The sequence below is a fragment of the Crinia signifera genome, chromosome 3 (genome assembly GCF_055691185.1).
Source record: "Crinia signifera chromosome 3, ASM5569118v1, whole genome shotgun sequence".
NCBI lineage: Eukaryota > Metazoa > Chordata > Amphibia > Anura > Myobatrachidae > Crinia > Crinia signifera.
The window spans coordinates 285,034,505-285,058,031 of NC_139219.1; the positions used below are offsets into that span (position 1 = coordinate 285,034,505).

At 42.2% G+C, this 23,527-nt stretch overlaps 1 protein-coding gene across 6 annotated transcripts in view; it reads left to right on the top strand.

The window, feature by feature from the left end:
- The window catches only part of AGFG1 (ArfGAP with FG repeats 1), a 61,435-nt gene that overhangs the window by 33,591 nt on the left and 4,317 nt on the right, over positions 1-23,527 (top strand). The window contains exons 3-11 of one of the 6 annotated variants that reach the window (XM_083178354.1): positions 2,711-2,826; positions 3,321-3,483; positions 10,112-10,289; positions 12,772-12,870; positions 16,299-16,481; positions 19,579-19,657; positions 20,468-20,547; positions 20,789-20,860; positions 21,436-21,537. In XM_083178354.1, the coding sequence (XP_083034480.1) occupies positions 2,711-2,826; positions 3,321-3,483; positions 10,112-10,289; positions 12,772-12,870; positions 16,299-16,481; positions 19,579-19,657; positions 20,468-20,547; positions 20,789-20,860; positions 21,436-21,537 (1,072 nt within the window). Of the gene's footprint in view, positions 1-2,710; positions 2,827-3,320; positions 3,484-10,111; positions 10,290-12,750; positions 12,871-16,298; positions 16,482-19,578; positions 19,658-20,467; positions 20,548-20,788; positions 20,861-21,435; positions 21,538-23,527 lie in introns of all 6 variants that reach the window. The other 5 variants (XM_083178353.1, XM_083178357.1, XM_083178355.1 and 2 more) reach the window with 5 other exon arrangements.

A 23,527-nucleotide genomic window follows, 5' to 3' on the forward strand; every position in this document is an offset into this window, starting at 1 on the left:
AATGGTCACACTCTGCCTTGAAACGTGTTCAGAATGAAACGTTTCAACTGCAATGTGAATGACACTGAAACCTGCATTTAAAACGGTAATCTGGCCACTATTAAGGCTCTGACCCGTTTTAATTACCGGTTTAAAATACCGGTTTTTAAAACGGGTCTGCGATGTGAAAGTGGTATTAGTGAATCTTTGTGACGTTATCTGCATTTTTTTTTTATCTTTTTGTATACAATCTTTGTGTGATGTGTCCCTGTTCCCATATGTAGTTTCAATTGTAACGCGCAACTATATAGTATGTTGGCGCTATATAATAATAATTGTATTTATACAGTGGTCCATCTCCAGTAGGTTTCTAGAAGCCTATAAGTAAATGTCTCTTCCCTTTATATGAGACACCTTCAAAGCTTCAGATCAGCTGACCTTGCTTTGGCTAGGTTATTTGTGCAGGAAGGGCTGACAGCAGGACAGGAAATCACGCTGCTGTATCCACCCTGCTACTACCAGTTACACTGCTCTGTAGCTACGTGCAATCCAGCTTTCCCATTTCTATACATTAGCACTTTTTTTAAACCCTCCCCATATAGAAATGTGCAAGGAAGTGTCACAACCCCCAGTAGTATCAGTGAGCGTGACTGCTGTGCCGCTGGAAATGATTGGTTCACATGCACCTCTGTTCTGTTAGTTGCTTCGATTTAGCTTTTGCTGAGAGTGCAGTAGGATTTTTTTCAAGGCTAATAACAGGAAAATAAATACTGGGATTTGCTGATTGGACCAGCAGGTCCTTTGTCAGTGATCCGCCTATAGACCTTAACGTTTTCTGCCTTCGCACTTAATGCCTTTTTCAGTGCTTTTAAAAATATGCACCCAATTAACTATTTAATTTCACTTTATTTTTTTTACATTATTCTTGTCTGGGAGAGGCCCTTGCGACTACAAAGGAATTTGTAATGGGTAAAGTGACAGATTTCCACTGTCAATCCGTTTATTTCTATACATTTACTTAATTTTTCCCACACACATACATACGCACACATACATACGCACACACACATACGCACACACACACATACATATATTCATGGTTGACACTAGTTTGCAATATTTACACCATCCATGATGAGTTTATTGACTCCCGGTTCTTTGGTACAAAGTATTCCCCAGCAGAGATGAAGGGTCCTCCTGCTGATGGATAGGTCGCAGAAGCTCTCATATACAGCTGTAGCAGGAGCAGGAGAATAAGATCTAGCGGGTTTTCTGTTTGTCAGTATACACACCGGAGACTTTCTCCTTGAATCTGATATCCTAGACGTCTGATTACTGCTGAACACAGGTGCTCTACAAGGCTCATTAATTAAATAGGCCAACCTGTGCTTTGATATGGAAGGCTATTGTTAAGTGATATACAATACCACTGTGCGGCTGAACCCCAGCATGTGTGACAGCCATTTCTTCTACACAATACAGCTACACAATACAGTGCATGCACCTGAAGACCTAAAACAGTTATGAGTTTAAAGATGAACAGAGGCAAGTGTAACCTATGTAAACATGAAATATAGTTGTACATGATCCTGGAGTTGTTGGTGTGTGTGTGCTCAGAGTTAAGTCATAGGACTGTAGTAAATCTGCTTGTTTACAGTCCTAGTAACTGTAATACCCCTTTCGCATCGCCAAAATGACCAAAGTGAAATAACTTGGGTCTAGCAGCACGGCATTTTGATCTGGGATTAAAGCAGGGTTAAATATGAGTCGGACTTGGGTCGATGGGCAGCATGAGGTTCTGATCCAGATTATTTAACCCGGGCAAAAGATATTGATTGGTTGTTCCTGTGTCTCCCTTGATGATGTCAGCAGCCAGAGCCCTGGCCACACAGGCAGCGCACTGGAGACATTAAAAGAGTAGCATTTTAGAAGTTCAGCAGTGTTAATTGCCATGACCAGTTTAGTGTTCCCTCCAGCATCACAGGAGGGCGGGCAGGGTGCTGGAGGACAAGGGGTACTTTGAATGGGGTGGGCCTGATGATGTCACAAATGTGGACAGGCCGGCCCGCTGAAGTCTATGTTGGGGGCTTGCCTGGCACCTGCGTGGGTGCTGGGCTTCTCCCTAGAGCTCCGGAAGCCCGCATCAAGGACGGGTGGGCTGGGTTGTTTTAGCAGGGCGCCGCAAAATGGCAAGGATGCATTTCGCCCTTTAAAAACCAGGTAGGGCACGGCGCCCTGCTAAAACAGCCTAGCGTGAACCTTGCCAGTTGGAGTGATGAGGAGGTGAAGGAGCTGTGGAGAATCAGCATGGAAGCTGAGATATGCAGGCAAATTGTAAGCACTATCAAAGATGCTATGATGTACAAAATCATCACCAAGATCCTTCAATCCTGCGGTATCCAACCCTCTCCATTTTTCCTCTTGACAGTTCATCTTTGTGAGCCATAAAAAGTCAATTTTTAATAACATCCATTTTGTTTACATGACTGACCCTGAGTTCAGTGTGAAAAGGGCAAACCCCAGAATAACCTAGGTCAAAAGTTAAGAATGAAAGGGTCTGATCCGGGTTGGACTCAGGTTTGCAATGTGAAAGCAATTATAATTGTGCAGCTTTTTCGTAGTGAAAGACTACTGCTTGGACAGAGGACGTTTTACCTTGTATCACTTTAGTAATATGAATAATGTATGTGGCTACTATTTATGTAAGTAACTTCTTATTTTATTGTTTTAGGTTTGCAAACAGATTTGGCTAGGTTTATTTGATGATAGGTCATCTGCAATCCCAGATTTTAGAGATCCACAGAAAGTGAAAGAATTCCTTCAAGAAAAATATGAGAAGAAGCGATGGTAATTCATTTATGTATTATATTTCACCATCATGTCAAAGCATAAAGTTATGGTTTTCCCATTTAAAAGCATATTTCAAAGTTAAGGAAAATACTACTAAGTGTTTGTTTTTATTAAAGTGCATCTGTAACGTTATTCATGTAAAATGTTTATCGATGTATATAATTTGGCAACCGTTGGCTACTTTTAGATTTAATTTTATACGCTCCCAAAGTGATTGGCATGTTGAATCGTATTAAAATCAAAAGGAACCTTATCCTGTTCATCTGTCTGAGAGATGACCACCATCATCGGCATGTGCAGTGGTGGTTGTCTGATAGGCCCACATCTGGTTCCGAGCATGGCTACAGGTGTCTATAGGTCAGTCTCCTATGTGAGGAGATTGGAAGCTAAATCAGGCGGTGCGGCTAAATATGGGTGTGTTTGGGACAGCAGCTCTTACTCTAAAATCACACTTGTTTTTTTTCCTGCTCCTTTGTGCTGCCTTTCACTAGGTATGTTCCACCAGAACAAGCCAGGGTGGTGGCCTCTGTACATGCCTCTATATCTGGATCTTCCGCAAGTAGCGCTAGTAGTACACCAGAAGTCAAACCATTGAAAACTCTTCTGGGGGAGTCTGCACCCTCTCTACAGCTAAACAAGGGGACCCCTAGCCAGGTGAGCATGTGACGGCAAACCAAAATTGTATTTGTAAGAGGAGCTGCATGCTCTTGTCCATATATAGTTAGCATATTGCGACATTGGTAGTTTGTGCACTCCATGCATATTGAAAGTGAAACCACAAACGATATTCGGAATACTGATCTGTATGGTAATATATACTGGAAGACGCTCAATTCGTTTAGTGATCTCACTCGGGTGCATAAAAGGGAGGGGTAAGAAAAACCAAATGGTTTCCCCAGCATACTGACTGATATCCGTAAACATATTTAAAAACCACATGGTAGTAGGATTCAGAGATTTTGGTTACATATATGTGTAAATACATGGGTAAGCCCTCAAGCCATAGGTGGAACGATTATCTGAGTATTGGGGGTCCCAATTGCTATATGTAGGTAGGTGCGGGGTGTGGCACCCCAATAAATCAGCATAAGATAATAAGCTCAGAGCAGCACACCAGTGAAAAAAACGAAAGGGTTAGTAAGTGTTGAGAAGCCAGAGCTATGTACAAAAAGTTACACAAAGGTAATGAATGTAATTTAAAATATTAATTACATGTGGCGCTATACTAGTTAATTATAGGACCCAGATTGGGGTTAACATGGGTTTGGGGTGCAGTGCCCCTGGATTGGTGGCTCTAAGGTTGCACACTATTACACTTTTCAGTACTTTTTATCTGGGCTCCCATGTTAAATGCACCCCATTTTTTCATACCCCTACTATCCAACTACGCATGTTGATTTTATATAGTGTGGCGAGCGCAGCGAGCCACCGTGCCCGAAGCGTGGCGAGGGGATGTGGTCTCATAAGAAAAACGGGAGTCCAGATATTACTTAAGTACCCACTTTTCTTTTGTGAACACTATTCCCTTAATATTTTAATTACATTCATCACTGTAAAGCAGTTAAAATCATGATTTGCTTTGGTTTTTCATATGCAAATAACTATTACATTGCACACAAAAAATAAATAAAACCTGTATAATTCTAGGCACTGCCACATGATGAGCAATTTGGTATTTGCAACGTAGACGTTGGCTAGTGGATATTTTGGGTTCCCAATAGATCCTAATGTAGGTTCTCCACTGCCACGTAAATGCAACAGGCATGCATTGCTTTCAATATATACAGTCTTCTCCATTTGATTTAGTTTAGCAGCACTGTGGAAGAATGCTTGTTCTTTTTGTCCCCCCATAGATAGTTTGTGGGATACATTTTCTAAAATGGGAGTTATACTGAAGATGGTATGTTGTCCCTAGCAACCTATCAGATTCAAAAAATTTTTATCACCTTCTAGAAGATAAAAGAAACTGATTGGTTGCCTATATCAACATCCCGTCTTCAATAGAAATCCCATCTCTTCGATTTACCCCTGTGTGTTTATGGCTAGTGTTGTGAAACCAAAGAAACAACAAAGTGATGGTATTCAGCGAAATTGGTCAATTTGATATTGGTTTGGTTCTACACCTGTGCTCCGAATGGTGCAGAACTTGCTATTATGGTGGCGTTCCACGTGGTTCCCTGTCAGGGGTTATAATGCCAGTGAATTAGTACTTTGGAAGAGGTCTCCTTTCTGTTTACATACTGGCAGCTCTTCCAGTGACTTAAAATGTTTTGGCATAGGAGTGTGCAGGGTCAGTCTCTTGCACACCGCTGTCTGGCTTTCTGTTAGCGTTCTTTAAATCAGGATTAAAGAAATTAAAAATCAAAGCTTTGCTGTCTGCCAGCACTGTGCCAAAAAGATGCCGTTAAGTATCTGAATTGCCTTGGATATCTACTTCCACTGCTGGTCGTGTACTTCCTATTTTCCCAAAGAAAATTTCCTTGGATAGCATAGCTGCCCGGCCAGGAACTGTGCAAATCAAATGTATCTCACAGAGCAAAGGGAGGGGGGGAAATGTTGCGCTGCACTGTGCAGCACAAGCAAGAGTCCAGCTACAGAACCAGCCGCTTTCAACTAATTAAGCCTTTCTGTTTCCTTGGGAAAATAATGCTTGATTTTATATTCCACTGTGGTTTATATTGTGCATAAGTAATTCAAAAAAGGGGAATCCCCGTCCCTCCAAGTCCTAAACCAACCGCTGCTCTAGACCGTATGTGCTGGATTCCAATATAGCAGGAAACCCACAAGCATGTGAGTTGTCTGCTGGTGATAACCAGATTCTGGCTAATCACTGTTGGTAGCACTAATAGGTTGTGGGCTAAGCATGGGAGGAACACCCTTGCAATTACATCCTCTTTACCAATGTCCTCTATTGGGAAGCATCACTGCATACAGTGCATACATAAATAACAGCGCTTCACTTTTTCCACATTGTTACAGCATTATTTCAGAGTGGAATAAAATAAATTTTCCCTTAGAAATTTTTTTGCTCAATACTTTGTTGATGCACCTTTGGCAGCAATCACAGCCTCAAGTCTTGAATATGATGGCCACAAACTTGTCATACCTATCTTTAGGCAGTTTTGCCCATTCCTCTTTGCAGCACCTCTCAAGCTCCATCAGGTGAGATAAGAGCATCAATGCACAGTCATTTTCAGATCTCTCCAGAGATGTTCAATAGGATGCCACTCAAGGACATTCACAGTGTTGTCCTGAAGCCACTCCTTTGACATCTTGGCTGTGTGCTAAGGGTTATTGTCCTGCTGAAAGATGAACCATGAGGTCAAGAGTGATCTGGAGCAGCTTGATGCTGCCACCACCATGCTTCACTGTAGGGATGGTATTGGCCTGGTGATGAGCGGTGCCTGGTTTCCTCCAAACGTGACACCTGGTATTCACACCAAAGAGTTCAAACTTTGTCTCATCAGACCAGATAATTTAGTTTCTCATGATCTGAGAGTCCTTCAGGTGCATGTTGGCAAACTCCAGGCGGGCTGCCAAGTGCTTTTTTTTTTTTTTTTAACTAAAGAGTGGCCTCCGTCTGGCCACTCTACCATATAGGCCTGATGGGTGGATTGCTGCAGAAATAGTTGTCCTTCTGGAAGGTTCTCCTCCCTCCACAGAGGAATGCTGTAGCTCTGACAGAGTGACCATTGGGTTCTTGCTCACCTCTCTGACTAGGGCCCTTCTCCCCCGATCGCTCAGGTTAGACGGCCCGGCCAACTCTAGGAAGAGTCCTGGTGGTTCTGAAATTCTTCTATTTACGGATGATGGAGGCCACCGTGCACATTGGGACCTTCAAAGCAGCAGATATTTTTCTGTACCCTTCCTCAAATTTGTGCCTCAAAACAATCCTCGGAGGTCTACAGACAATTCCTTTGATTTCATGCTTGGTTTGTGCTCGTGTGGGACCTTTATATAGACAGGTGTGTGTCTTTCCAAATCGTGTCCATTCAACTGAATTTACCATTCCGATTAAGCTGTCGGTCTTCTCAAGGATGATCAGTGGAAACTTGATGCACCTGAGCTCAATTTTGAGCTTCCTGGCAAAGGCTGTGAATACTTTATGTACATGTGATTTTTATATTTTAATAAATTGGCAAAAATTTCCCAAAAACTTTTTTCATGTTTTAGCATTTTGGGGTATTGTGTGCAGAATTGAGGGAAAATAATGTATTCCATTTTGAAATAGAGATCCAGCACTAGTATAATTCATAGTAAAAATTGCTATCGGGCTCCAGCAAAACATGCTGATGGTCTCTGTCCTATTCTTTTCCAGCTTTTTAATTTGCATTGATTCCCAGTTGTGACATGCTGAGTCAGTTACTGTTTTCCAAATGCATTTCCCTGTTCTGTAGATTATTTTCCTGTACTCGCTGCTGATACATAATTGGGGGTGGTGAATGAATACTTCCTCTTGTTTTTCCTGCCAGCTCATTCTTCACTTTGTGACCTTTTGCTCCGACTCTTCTTTCTCCTCAGTACTCTTCCTCCATATCCCCATAGTTGCCACACAGAACCGGAAAAGGCTTGTTCAAAAAGTGGTGACCGTTTTCATGGTCGCACGTCTCCAGATGATGTATGCTGACCGTAATTTCTTCCACAAGTACAGCCATAATGAGCGAACCATCTAATTACTGCTGTTTCTACATGCCTGCTGGAAGTCAGGTCCCCTCAAGGGAACTGGTACATTAGAGGTGGTGATTTATGCGCGGCAATGAGCTCTGCATTACGTGGATCCTCAAGACAGAAGAGCTTAACAATAACCATAGTGTTATGCACTATGTTTTTGTAGTCAGGGTGCTACTGTAGATGCAAATTCCCTGACTCTCCTAGAGAGTTGGGAGGCATATATCATTATAATGTTCCGGGTGTCCCTTTTTACATGGTTCCCCTCCTACAAAGAAGCGGAGAGATACGGAACAGTGATATGTGCTCGCACTGTTTTATAGCATCACATAAGGAAGCATGACAGGGGTGGTTAATCCTACAATTGTGCAACGCTAGCATCCACTGTATTGCACATGTTTGCACATACAGCATCTAAAGCAATGATAGTTTACCACCTCGCTGTAAGTTTGGTTCACAATACATTGCACATACATGAAGTACATTGTAATAGAAGTAATTGATATCTAAGGTAAAAATGTCTTCTGCGGACCATAAGCTGTGCCCACACTGGTCGATATTTCGTCAACAATAAAGACTCTAATGTGTGCATATCGTCCAGTTGTTCACAAACCTCCCCTATCGTCTGTACATGCAGCCTAATCTGACAATATCGTCCAGAGACTGCATGTACGGAGCGGGGGCTGGTGACCTCTCTGACCGATATCATTCTCTCGCAGCATTCTCCACGGGAATTGCTCAGTGTGTACCCAGCTTTACAGTACGTTGGTGCTCGATCTTCGGTGTATGGATAGTGTATTTAACATATGCATGATGGAGAAAAGACTTACTGGATGTTGCTGTTTTTTTTTTTTTTATTATTATTTGAGTACATTTTTTATTTATATTTTAGATTGTACCAAAAAGAAAAGAACAAAAAACCAATATAAACCAATGATTAAGTATGATGTGACACAACCTACAATGTGCAGTGCCCCAAATGACAGGAGAAGTGAGCTAGTTATTGATGGTACAAATACATTTAGAATGCTGATTACTGACCTCCCGAACTATTGAAGAATACGCACATTGTGGTCAAATCAAATAGCCCTGGCATTCAGAGCCTTTATTCAATCTGCAAAGTATGTACCAGGATTTAGGTTTTTAAAGAGGCTGGACCTTGTCATCCCACTCACCCCAATCTCTGTTGACCCCTTTATTAGTTGAGATTAAGCAAATGTTATACTTACACAATTTTTAAAATAGAATTTTGTGAAGGTGTTTATCTAAACATTAATGACCGCTCCATGTTAATGTACTTTGTTTCCTTGTAGTCTATGGTTTATACTCCATTTCACCCTTGCATTTGGGAAACTAAGTTGTTTTAAGCCATACTTGACTACTGTCCCAAATTGTGCAGGGATATTTGGGTAGTCCCCAGGAAGAGTCGGCACTTCTCCCGCATTCTGCTCACTTAGTGTTCTCCCCCACTTCACTAGTGACCAGAATCTTCAGAGGGAATGTACCTAGTGACTCCATTCTATGTTAATTGTCATTTAGGCCCTGCCCACAATTGCTCCGGCCTTTCCCCATCAGCTTGTCCTCTCCAGACTTCTCCTGGAGAGTACACTTGAAAAGTAGGTAAGTATGTTTTTAGAAGATGTGCCCATATATTTGACTAATGGTTTAGAAAAGAATAAGAGATTCGATTTGACCTATTATGTGCTATTTAATATAACATCTGTACAAGTACTCACAATGTATTATTCTGGAATTGTCATAATGATGTGTGAAGAGTGGTGCAGTTAAGCTGGGTTCACACTATGTGATTTTATGGATAAATCATTCACATTGTATAGTGTGTACACCCTGTATGCGCGATCCTGCGGGTTGGAAATAACATCCTCTTTCCTCCATACAATCGGCTCAATCTGAGAATATAACCATTGACCGCATACTCCTGATCATACATATTTAGGTCTTTTGCAAGATTGCAGAGTGTGTACACACTATATTGATTAACTGGGAGTTCAAGGGAAGTAATTGATGATATCATATTGTTTGCACATTGTATAGTGTGTGTGCCCAGCTTAAGTCTCACCAATGTCAAGTTGTCTATTAAGGGTAAGGAGTCGATCCTATTGGCTGCAAAAGGGTGCAAGGTGCCATTTGGGTGCTGTTTAAACGCCGGCAACGGCACCTGAATTAACCCTATCTGCTGGGCAGAATTTGCTTAAAATTGCTTGCATCCCTATGGAGGTGCGAGCACCTGTAGGTGAATTCCATCTGCTGTAAAGTGTGCCCGATCTAATAGGATTGTCCCCTAAATTTGTCTTGAACTCTGTAACCACGCCATACAAACATTGTTGTATATGCTTGTGCGCAGTGTGGCTGACCACTAAAGCATATAGCATAGCAGCTTCATAACATCAGGGGACTGCAGCCTTTCTTTCTGGCCAGCTTTCATCTTTATAAATAGCAATTCACCTGCATAATGCTTGTGGGTCTTGAAGCTTCCTGTATAAAATATAACTGTGGTGCAAGTGGCGAGGCCTTGCAAAGTACCTGAAGCAACGACCACACGTACAATGCGTGAGAGAGTTTCTTGTCTAGCTAACAAAGTACTCGTTTCCAGTCTCCTGTCGTAGCTCGCAACCAGGTGCCCCAGCAGCAGCATCATCATCATCATCTTCAGGAGAAGAAACAGTTTGACTTGCTGAGTGACCTTGGAGCAGACATCTTTGCTACTCCTGCGCCCCAGCCAGCTACCACGGCTAACTTCGCCAATTTCGCAAATTTTAACAGTCACACAGGTAGGAGCCTGCTTTATATTGCTGATTATCAGAATGGTATGAACTGCCTGAAATACTATTACAGTACAGCTAAGGCACCTTCAGGTGCTGCACTTACAGCAGACCAAGCCGTTTTGTTTGACTTTTTCCATGCAAGAACAATGTTTGCAGTTTTCTACTTGCAATCCAGTCAGAAAACAGGAACAAGGCACAAAAGTAAACCATATACGTGCCTTTGTGTTGTAATAGAGTGAGGATAGACAGAAACTAACACCACTGTCAGCTGCAGCCTTCATATTGATGCACAATAATGAGGACACATGTAAGCTGCTAATGTTTACCCTAAGATAAACTTAATGGGTCGTGTTCAATGCGGCCGTCGCGAGGGCGTGAAAGGGGGGGGGTCGACAAAAACAAGCGACTCTGGCCGTTTAACCCCCGCGCCGGCTGCTCACCATATTCAACGTTCCGGGTGAATCCGACAGCGAGGATTCCCTCAAACGGCGGGGTTCGTTGCTAATGCAGGGAGCCTGCTGCATTTAGCTGCGAGCCTCACCGTTTTGGGGGCCGTCGCTGTAAAAACCCAGCGTGTGCAAGGCGGTCAGTTGAATACGGACTATGCGAGCTGTGACAGCGAGCAGTCAGTCACAGTTTGCAAAAAGAGTTAAATACTGCCCAATGTATCACAAACATTTGAAGTTCTATAGATATTATAGATGCATTGTTGCATTCTCCTTTTAGGTCAAGATACAGCTTTAATAATGTAAGAAAGTGTTGCATAATTCATCGTGATTGGGAGGTGGTGTCAGTTTGTCCGGGTTGCCTAGCAGTTGCTATGTGAGAGCCATTCTATATGTGGGTTATCTTTAATCACCTCTTATTTCTCTACACTTCTATTTGGATCCTTATAGACGTATAATATTTCTGACTCACCCTTACGCATATTCCATTATCTATAATCATTTGCACTTTCTCCTTTCTTGGCCTGCTAGTTCCTCATGATGTAATGATGTAATAATGTAATGTGTCCCAGTAAGATGCACTTACAGATGTTTTTTTTCCTCTCCACTATCTGTCCTGACTTATACATGTTTAGGTGATGCTTAATTGAGACTAGTGGATAAGTGATACCACTGTAATGGCTGTGGGCACTCTGGGGCTAGAGGGATGTGTGAGGATGGGTGTAAGAGTTACTTTAAATGATGCGTCACTGCATATACCAGGGTCCTCGCACACCCTCAGGAAAGCTTAGCCGAGGTGGAAGGTTCTGTAATGGTTTGATTGGCATTCCTGAACCCAAATTTAGCTGCATTGCTTCAGATTGGCACTCAGTCCTGAAGTTATAGAAAATTGTATATTTTGGAGCATAACCCTATGTCCAGCTGCCCATTTTATAATTGTTTTTGGATAACTTGCAACTCTGGTGGCAGTGTGCACATTCAATTTTCACTGTATACTTTAGACTTGTAACATTCTACCTTTGAACTATATAGTCTTGCCTGCACAGGTTATGTTTTTATTCGATTTAGACTAAACGGAAGCACGAATTGGGGTAAAATGCGGCTTACAATGTGCGATTTTCTATTTGATTTCTATTCGATTTTGACTATATAGCAATATCTATATCTAGGAGACTAAATAGGATAGAACACTTGGCTTCATCTTCAAATTTTCCATCTCTTTTTTTATTTTGTGTATGTTTAACCTATCCTTATTTCTCTTTAAGGCACTTTTGATTCCATACACACATTCATTTATTCAGTTCTGTACCACTGACCGCAGCAGTTGGTTTCTCAAATCCTGAATATTACGTAGAGGCAGGGTTACCCTGTTACATGATTATCTACTTTTAGGGATCTTTCTTTTTTTATTGTGGCGAAATGACTTCTCTTGTGGGTGTTTGCATTGGTCAGATTTCACTATTTGGAACACTTGATAAGTGACTGCATTCTGTGTGATTCTCCTGTCTTTAATGGTGGGTAAAATTGGAAGCTGGTCGTTAAACTCCTCTTTATATGTATGTGTTCAAAGATCAGAATTGCATAATTCTCTGAGGTTAATTGGCTATTATAAGACTATCTGCCAAGTGTCACTGGTCCCATGTTTGCTAGTAAATAACTTGGGTTGACATCTCTTATACTTTTTAAAACCATAATTATTTATAGAAAAGTACAGTTAAGGCCCATACACACTGAGCGACTTTGACCCGAAAGCCGCTCAAAACGGCCTGTTTGAGCGGCATTCAGCTGAAAGCCGCCCAGTGTGTATGCCCCGGTGGTGAGCGCTGCTGCGCGCTCCCGCATCATCATGGACCTTTTACCCAAAAGGATTTAGCAACCTAATCAAGCCATTCATTCATTGTTTTATTTGACATTTGTGTATGTGTGTGTGTGACTTTTAGTATTACGTTGCCCATCTTCATTAACATCATTATGTTACTTTTTTTTCTTTTTGTTTTCTCCTTTTCTGATACATTTTACAGCTCACAATTCTACCCATGCAGATTTTGCAAACTTTGACGCATTCGGACAGTCTAATAGCTCGGGTAGTTTCGGAGCGTTCCCCCAATCAAGCCAGGCACCCACCCAGCCCTTAAATACAGGTAGTTTTGCCTCTGTACTGCAGCTTACATAGGAGAAGCACCGCTGAAAGCACGCTGCTCATATCCATTTCTGTGCCTCTTCGCTTTTGTATACTTCCTGTTTTAGATGACTTTTCGTCTGTTTTGCTATGTACATGAATAATGCGATATATTACACTATTTTTAATGTTTTAGGTTATATTATTATGTGCATATAATCTCTTATAGCCCAAACTTTTTATACCTTTGTGCGAGATACGGTCGTATTGTCGACCCGACTTAGGTCGACACCATTGGTTCGACAGGCAACAAGGTTGACATGGGACAAGGTTGACATTTTTTTAGGTTGACAAATGCGTTAGGTCGACAGGTTGCGAGGTCGACATGGGTTTTTTTCACTGTTTTTTTGAGCCGACAAGCAGCATTTAATGCCCTACCATCCACTAGGGCAAGGTTCACTTCCAACTGTGTCCATGTCGTCTGTGTCGACATTCAGGCCAAAAAAAACAGTGAAAACCCCATGGCGACCTGTCGACCTAGTTGCCTGTTGACCTAATGACTGTCGACCTAAGTCGGGTCGACAATACGATCCACACCCCTTTGTGCACATATTTGTTTTTAATTTAAGCATAAGTTAGTAAACAAAAGTTGGCGTTACAAGCATGCATTACATAAACTTTTTATATTTTATGATTTATTTTTTGTGTAAATATTATTGTCTGGCCTTCAGAGTAGGGATCTGTATGTTTATGCATCCAATTTATCTCCGAATGTCATTAAAATATAAGAAAACATCATTAAGTTAAACCGTTGTTTTTTCAGTGATACCATGATAAGTCCCATGTAAATCTGAGTATTTACTAAACATTATGATGTATTTTTAATATACTGGGCCAGGCCTACAGGGAACCTACCTTGCCCCTAGAACACACAATTAAAAGGCTGTAGCGTACGAAAATGAAAATCGCATATTGCACGGTTTGCTTCATTACATTGCACTGTTCTTTAATGTTATTTTCTAGCAGTGTAGTATTGTGTGTCATGGGGAAATACAATATTTAAAGCTTGAAGGAAAATGTAGTCTGAAATACTGTATCTAGATCACAGACTGACCCAGATTATTCCTTATATTAATATATTATAGAGAGGAGTGAGATGTACTGTTTTCAAGGCCCTGTCTTTGCCAAAACGATGTCTGCTACTTTTTCTTTAACCATAATCCAGCTCTTGGTTTGGTCAGTTGGTTTTTAACCTCGGGGAGCACCAACGCTTGACATTGGCTAACTTAGTATGAGCATGTTTGATCATTTAGGCCAGAATGGCCGTCATTCGCTCCATACATTATAATAACTGATTTCACCTTTTACACAATGTACCTTCCTAAATATGATATACTTTGGAGGCAGAAGCACAATAATCTCTGCTTCTAGAGCTTATTGTAGGTAGTATTATGCTTACACACACATTGATACAGATGTGCCCTTTTAGGTTGTTGCCAGAGATGTAATTTTTGGTTGTTGCCTAGCGGGGCATATGCTTTTTATTCACTTCAATAGGGCCAGCATGCGCAGGCTTCCGCCAACCCACTGATTCTTATGGAAGTGCAAACTATCCATTGGTACCGCTACAGAACGCTGATATACGCAGCAAAACTGTAGTGGGACACATCTGTATTTGCTGCAGACGTTGCCATTTTCAGCATGAAATTGCAGTATTCTGATCAGACAACAAATGCCCTGTGAAAATGACAAGCATCTAGGTAAAGGGATGAAATGTTAGTAATCTATGTATATTTGTATATGTATGTTGCCTGTGAATATTGGTGTTTGTGCTGTAGCTGAGCTCAGAATGATGTATGTGCTGCCAATAGAATATTATCTTAGCCTGTCTCAGTAAGATAGGACATCTTTCTATATTTAGTGGGATAGCAATTTTTTTTCTTTAACCCTTTCAGTGCCAACGTCTGTAAGATGCGCAAAATATCTGCTAAAAATGCCAACATCTCTGTGAGAGATGAGCAAGATGCACACTAAAGATGCCAGCATCGCTCACATTTGTTATATCAATTCAAGTAAAACATGTAAAAAAAAAGATTGTTTCCTATGTCAGATCATTATGATGAATAAAAATGTTGGCTTGCCAATTTTCACACCAAGTTAGACAACGTCACTTGGCACTCAAAGGGTTAAGCTATATTACGGTTCCAATACCTGTTTGCCTCTTGGGTAATGGTAGATTTTAAACATTCTTATGACCCGTCATCCAGCAGGGATCTCACTTCTTCCTACAGCCTTTGTACAATAGCAGACTCTAATGGAGAAGTGCACAAAGCACTGCAAGACTAGACCACTACCAACATGTTCTTCTTTAGGAGATCTTGGTCGTGATTGGTCCTGAAAGAAGTATTATTGTTGTGGTCCTTTTACCCCTGCTAGGAAACGGTCTTCAATATTACATATTTGCTACTATTCAGCCTTAGGAAGTCCCTTTATGTATCATACTCCATTGGAGCACGCAGCAAGTTAGTGGTCTGCAACTTTCTACTGGTCTACTGCATGCACTTTTCTTTCCAGTTTTGTCTAAGTTTTGCTGTTTTTTTTCCATTTCTTTAAACCTTGTGTCTTGATTATTTTTTCTCTGCAACCTTTTGTTTTTCTTTTCCACCTCACCCTCTCACCCTTTTCACGGCCACTCAGCGTTCAGAACGCTCTCAACCAGCTGTAGTGTTGGCGACTTTACGTCTGCTTTCTGTCCGCAGGCAACCTACCGTAAGTTCTCCTGTTCCTGAGAGGGGGACATCTGCTGATGTTTCATTTGTACTTGGTGTGTGTAGCTTTCGACTGTAGTCTGTAGACTAGATGTACCCCATGTTTGTGGATGGTTTACAGGTTGTCCCCAGCACCTACAGGAGCATTTATGAAACCTATTTTTAGCTCTATATAACCATTTCTACCAAACCGTTTTTTGCCTTTTTTAATAAACGTCTAGAAAAGACCGTTAGGATCTGGTTGCTGTCGGTTACAGCACATGTTCATCTTGTGCATCAGTTTTCATAAATGTTCCGCTGACCTCTCAAATTTCTTAGTGGCCTTTGTCAGTGAAAAGGTTTTACACTATCACTAATGGGCAGGATTTGCACCAGTACACTTACCTTTTAAGCTTTTCTATATAGAGCATTTGAGTGTTGATTAATCATGTACTATGAGTCAATTCTTGTGGTTTAATAGCACCTAGTCCCATAAGGGAAACTGTGACTGTAACAATGCTGACTGTAAAGCGCTTTAATACAGTAGACTACATTCTAGACCTGTCTGAATATTACACATCACATTTTAATGCTTCAGTGTTGAATTGATTGAACGCAAAGCGTCACCACCCGTCATGTTATTTGAGGGAGTATTTGATTTTTTTTTTCCTGACTTTTTCAAGAGTTCCTTTTTATTTTTTAGGTACAAACGCTAATGCAAACTTTGCTCAATTTGACAACTTTCCCAAGTCCTCCAGCGCCGACTTTGGAGCCTTCAATTCAACTGGAGCCAGTAAAACTGCTGCTGTTAGTAATCCCAGCCAGACTTCAGCAGATAAATATGCAGCTCTTGCTGACCTAGACAATATCTTCAGTAGTGCACAATGTAAGAAGAGAGAGAAATACAAATATATATATCTATATATGCGAGTGCATGTTCTTTACACCGCCACCCTGGCTTTTAGCACATGGTGTGTTCTCTCTGTTTGCACCTTCATCCTTGCTCACACCTCATATGATTTCTTAGCAGATCACCTATTGCATATCATGGTATTTGGCCCGTGTTCCGAAAAGGTGCTAGAAAGAGGATACGCTCTGTAACGACTTCACAGACATGGGTTCTCTTGTAAATAGTGGCTTAGAATAAATGAAACTATAAAAAAAAATATATATATATTTAAAAACAAATGAACATGAGGGTGCAGGAGGGCTTTCCTTTATTTGAGATTCCTCTAGGGCAGGGATAGGGAACCTTCGGCCCTCCAGCTATTGTTGAACTACACATCCCAGCATGCCCTGCTACAGTTATAGCATGACCAAACAGCAAAACTGTAGCAGGGCAAGCAGGGATGTGTAGTTTAACCGCTAGAGGGCCAAAGGTTCCCCACGCCTGCTAGAGAGAAGCAAGAGGTGATCTCTGACTTGAGTGTATTTAATAGATAAGACTAATTAAATACATTCTTGCAACAGGTTTAATAACTCAGCTGGCTAAAAGGAAGCTGTTGAGCTGTGAAAAATGTTGCAAGAATCCAAATATTTTTTTTTTAAGGTTTTTTTATTTGGCAATATTTTTTCTTTTTTTAATAACCTAACGTTTTCAGCGCTAACAACTTACATTTGTTTCATTTGTCTTCTCTATTAAATTGGTAATTGTCTATCAGATTTTGTCCAAGATATGCTTGCACCTTTTATATGAAAAGGTGCAAGCATTATCTGTCTGTACAGATGGTGAAATCGAGTTGACTAAGGAGGTTGCTCATTGAATAGGCAAAGTCCTGCGAACTGGGTGTTTATCCATATTTAAGGTGCTTATGCATAGTTTATTTTATCTATACTAAAATCAGCACCACAGATACCTTGGGCCAGATGTACTAAGCGTCAGAAGTGATACAATGGCGAGTGATAAACAAACAGCCAATCAGCTCCTACCTGACATGTCACAGACTGTGTTTGAAAAATGTGATGCAGGAGCTGAGTTGTGAAGCTTAGTGCATGTGGCCCCTTGTTATTTTCTTGCTGCCCACACAATAGGCTACCACTATCTCAACTTCGATGGCCTTGAAAAAAACATCCGATAATGGTGGGCAGCTCTCATTTTGGGAGTGTTCAGGCCCATACACACTAGGCGATTTTGAGCTAAAAGAAGCTCCGTTTTTCCATTTGAGTTGCTCTCATCCCCAAATCTGCCCAGTGTTAATGGAGCACTGATGCACACTCCCGCATCATCACCGGCCACTGCTGCTCATCTGCTGGTATTACCAGCAGATGAGCAGCGGGCTGGATTGCTTTCCATAAAATTAAACAATAATAATAGCGCCCTGCTATGGAAAGTCCTCCATCCCCTGTAAAATCGCTGGCCAAGGGGGAAAATTGTACATTATTGCTGTCCATACACGCTGGGCAACATTGCCCAATCTGTATGGACCTTCGCAGCACAGCAGACCATTAAGGGAGGGGGATACAATCACTAGGTGGACATGCAGGACTATCCACATGAGTCGACAGGGTTATTAAGTCGACACAGGCATTAGGTCGACATGGGAAATGTCGACAGTCAAAAGGTCGACATGTGTTTTTTTGGAACAAACATGTGCCAACAGGCGGAATTTCATGCCCTAACATTCACTAGGTCGTGGTGGGAGAATAAAATAGGTTGCTGAGCGTCGCGAGGCACCATGCCCGAAGCATGGCGCTATGTTTCAGTGTACATGTTGTCTGTGTTGACGTTCGGGACAAAAAACCTTGAAAAACCCCACGTCGACCTTTTTGAATGGTGACCTAATGACCCTGTCGACCTCCCTGAGTGTCGACCTAGTGGTGTCGATCTAATGCTTGTAGACCTAGTTGCTGTCTATCCAATGATCCCGTACCAAGGAAGGGATCAGGCTAAAAGTATCATCCAGGCATAGTGATCAGATTACGGAGCACTGGCTCCCTCTTCTGGGCTCAGAAAGAACAACATTGATGACTTGAATTTGGTTTCAGCTGTCAGTAGGGTGGCCAATCCCGGGATCGGCGGGATCCCGGGATTTGGCCTCAAAAAGTGCGGGATTTCAATCCCGGGATTGGAATATCCAATCCCGGGATTTCGGGATTAGACTGCGCATGCGCAGTCTAATGCCGGGCAGCGTCTGAGCACTCGCTCAGACGCTGCCCGGCTCCCGAATCCTGACCTGCGTGCGGCCAGCGTAGCGTGACAGTAGAGGTCACGCTGCGCAGCCTTCTCCTGTGCCCGCCCCCTCTCGTCTCCTCCGCACGCGCGCCCGCCCGCCTCCTTTCCGGCCTGCCCTGCCTCTTCGTTCCAGCCTGCTCTGCCTGCTAAGAAGGAGGTGCACAAGCCTGGAGGCACCGTGCACCTCCGAACCCACTCCCGGCCGGCCGCCCGCTAATGTAAGTAAATGAGCGGGTCGGCCGGTGTGGGGGTGGGTATCCACAAATATGCAGCACAGCACAGGTAGGGATGCCAATCCCGGGATTGAGCATTTTTCAATCCCGGGATTGAAAAAATGCCCCAGGATTGGCATCCCTAGCTGTCAGGTTACCTAGTCTTTCTTTTTTGTTAAACATTGTTGTAGATTCTGTACAAGTTTGAGATAATCTAGAAATGCTCTTTAGTGATAGATAAGGGAGTAGGAAGATGTCCATAGTACGTTTATCCCCTTATTATGTAACCAGATTGCAGAGTTATGATTATTTCGGATTTCTCTGGATTTACTTTGATATGACCCCTGCTGCACTTTGGATTTATGTTACTACCCCTGCAGTATTGTTCTTTATATGTGTTATTTGTTTTTTCCTCTGTCGCATTGTTTGTCTAGTTAGGAAGACAGACCACATCTTCTGCATAATACAACTACTACTTTCATATAGAATTTCTGTTACATGCGTTAACACAATGTGCTCCATGTAAGAAATGAATTGCTTTTTGTGTTACTGTATTAAGCCTGTGCATACAGTGTTCTCTTACACAGTTTCTTTCCTAGGTGGCAGTGGTCAGGCCAGCAGCTATAACAGTGCGTCAGTGTCTGGTACGTCAGGACCAGTTCCAGCCTCAACAGATAAGTAAGTGATTTAGATAAATGTGTAGCTTCACCCACTGGTTGAGGATTAGTACAGGGAGTAGCTACTCTGCGACATAGTTATTCTTTCATCACAGTAACGCAGCGTTTTTCTATCACAGTGCCATGGCCCACTAATGTGCCGTGAGCCGTTTTCAAGTGTGCCACCAGAAGCCTAGCGTACACATATTCCGCAGCGCTTTGCAGGGACTGATGTGAATGTTCAAATACTCTCTGTAAACACAGGCATTCTAGGGTTCATTTTGTTGGGAGCCAATTGGCCTACCAGTATATTTTTGTGGGAGGAAACCAGAGTACCCAGAGTAAACCCACGCAAGCACGGGAAGAATATACAAACTCCGCACAGTTAGAGCCATGGTGGGAATCGAACCCACGACCTCAGTGCTGGGAGGCAGTAATGCTAACCATTACACCGTCCGTGCTGCGCTATACCTCGTCTCCTCTCCTTAGAATTATAATTCCCTCATATATACATGATGAGGAGTTAAAGATTGAAAATGTTTCTAGATACTGTTTGTAATTCTGTCCTTATAAGGTTCTAGAACAAGAAATATTTTAGTCTTTAATGAAGCAGTGACATTTGTCACTAAATTAAAATCCAAGAAAGCTCATTCTATACAACCCTTGTGTTGCGTTTAGATTGCTCGTGTGTTACTGGTCATGGAAGGTTAATGGATTCATTCCCTCTTCTGAGTTACAGAATATGTCCTATCAAGCTTTTCCCAGTTATATAACAGTCTCCTCATGTTCTTACACTGTATATCACACCTGACTGGCGACACTTCTCTTACAGCAATGTGTTTGGAAGGCCGCCTGCTGTCCCATCAGCGCACGCACATCAGACACATGCCTCAGTCACAGGAACTTTTGGAGGTAAGTAAGGTGCTGTGTCTTGGTTGACGTGTTGTGTGGAATTGACTGTGACTATACCCAATATCTTGTGTGTCCCCAACATCTGTTGTTCCATCACTACGGCATCTTCAGCCCGTAACCCATAATGTCTATTGTGCATATTATGCCTCTATGGTGTAGAATAATGTCACATTGTGTAAGAGATGTGCCAGGCTGCTCACTTGCTGGCACGTTGTCATGTTCAATCCTATTTACCTTTCAGGTCCTACTTCCACAAACCCGTTTGTCTCTGCTCCTGTTAACCCTTTCCAGACAAATGGACGAGCTCCTCCAGGTATGGGTGCATACTTTTGACTTCTGCCACTGTCCAAAAACTGAATGTTACATTACAGGTGGAGTTCAAAAGATCCCCCTACTTAGCATCATGTAAGGGAGTGTTCTCTGACCTTCCCATTTGTGATACTACTACAAGTTCATGTTGGAATCAACACCACCTTAATTATAGGCAGGCCTCAGAAGATGCCAGTTAAGTAATAGTTAAAATTGTAATTTATTTTAAATTGTGAGTATAGAATATACAGTAGTAAGTCGCTTATATAGGAAGCTTCTAGAGTTCTCAAACAAGTATCACTTTATACTAGTGGAGGTCCTTATTATTGTTAAGGATCTTCCACGGTGCTAAGCCACTGTGTTCTCTGAGGCTCATCCAGTACTGTCAATTAAATGCAGTTTCCAACTTCATATTATACCAGTTTTTTGGGGGTATCTTACATAAAAGTTGAGTTCCCAGCTCTTGTAATTAGTCGTGAACATTTGCTTACCTTCATAATCACAATTAGATTCGGGCTTTGTTATTCTGCTTCAGAGATGCCTGCTTTATAATGTATTAGTGACTGTATTCTCAATCAGGAATCCGTGATGGACACCCCACAGATGTGGAGTACCAGAGCGCACCATTTCACCCATTCCACCAGGGTAGACTACCAACAGCCGCGGGAGCAATGGATGTCTGTGAGTAATTTGTCCCTAACTTTGTCTGACTAGACTGCTAATAGTATCCCCAGTATTTTTTTTTTTTTTTAATATGTAACTGTTAAAGAATGTTTGACCTGTTTGTTCTTGTTTTATCACTTAGTACAGTGTTTCCCAAACACTGTCCTCGCTCACCCCACCCCCATCCATCCAGGTTTCGAGGTTATCCACATTTGAGCACAGATGACATAATTAGTACTTCAGTCATTTTAAATTAGGCCTCCATGCTTAATGGAGGGCATTAAGACCGCTACAACTACTAGTATTTAAAGGGACACTTGCTGTCTATTTGAATTTGATTGAAGTATGAACCTGTTAATTGATGTGTAAAAATATTCTTGTTATAGGACATGTTTCTGTACTTATTTACTAAAGTGCAATGGTTTTCCTTCCCGTTTGATTTTATTGTTAGAATGATATAGTATCCCGGCCACTTGTGAGCCCCCAGATATCACAGGAAAGACCCAATAGGGAAGGTGCAATGATAGCTGTTATTTTGCATATCACACAAAGTAACCATGTTAAAAAAGTAACTAACTATATGCACTATACACAATGTCATCTGTATTAACACATCTGGAGAGCTCTCCATCTCCTTCAGTGCAGAGCCTGCAGTTAATACCAAAATTGCGCTAACCAACCTGGTCTGGGGAAAATATCGCTGTGGGGAATCGCACAATATGATCAATAGCTGGTCCTGGCACTTTTCCTCTTTCCAACTGTTCTGTACAGTTATAGCCTCTACAAAGGAATTAAATTGAGCGCGAGGATTAGCAAACTGAAAATATATTGCTTACCTTGCATCCAACTCTGAATTTGGCGGGTATGCATTCTCCTGATACCCACAGTATCCAATGCATTAAAAACAAACAAATTATACAAACTCTCTTTGGGTCTAACCGCTATCTTCTGACTGGACACGGGATGTAGATGTAGTTCTCCCAGCAGCCGGTTCTGGGGAAGGGCATGCTTACAATCACACCTGGTGTCACACACATTTAGAAACTCATGTGTACACACACACACTCACATTACATTACATACACTCAAAGATACTCATACACTGCTGCAGAAGGCCCGTAGTGACAATATTTCATCACCAACAGCCCAGTCACACTTGCTGACTCTGTGTACACCGTTCTCTGGTGAATGATTGTGCATAAGAACCATTAGCAGGTGATATGGGTTTGAGTTGCCTGAGTGCATTTGACCACGTTATACATCTGTGGCCACACGATGCGCCCGATATGCAGCAAAGCAGGAGCGATTAGTGTGCCCAAAATTCTAATGTGCACTTGCCATAGAAATACATGGGGCTGCAGCTAGTCGCACCCTGGGCACGCGACACATGAGGCTGTGCTGTGGGATAGGCTAGTATGGCCGCTTCTGTGCTGTGGGATAGGCTAGTGTGGCTGCTTCTGTGCTGTGGGATAGGCTAGTGTTTAGTGGAGGGATATTAATTTGTTCTACATTGTTTCAGTATTTTTTCGGAGGACACTTCCAACATTTCCATACACAAGCCAGATAGCAAACGCAGGTGATAGCTGCATGGCTTTATAAAGAATTCATGTTTCATCTTTTATCTTGTGGTTCTGTGTGGGTATTCCGTCTCTGCTGTACATCTGAGCATGTGTCTGCCTTCTTTTGTAGAATATTCTTAGTTCTCCGAAGGGATTCAGTATTGAATCCCGGTGGTCGGGATCCCGGCGTTCAGAATCCCGACAGCCAAAATGCCGACAAGGGGGGGACGTGGATCGCCCCCCCTTGCGGACTCGCTGCGCTCGCCACGCAGCGGGCCCGGTGCCTCGCTACGCTCGGCACACTAATTTATTCTCCCTCCAGGGGTGTCGTGGACACCCACGGAGGGATGTCGGCATTTCAGCGGTCGGGATTCTGAACGCCGGGATTGTAACTGCATCCCCACCGAAGGATGCTTATTAAGAGACCTGTTTTTTTCAAAGTGGTTTTA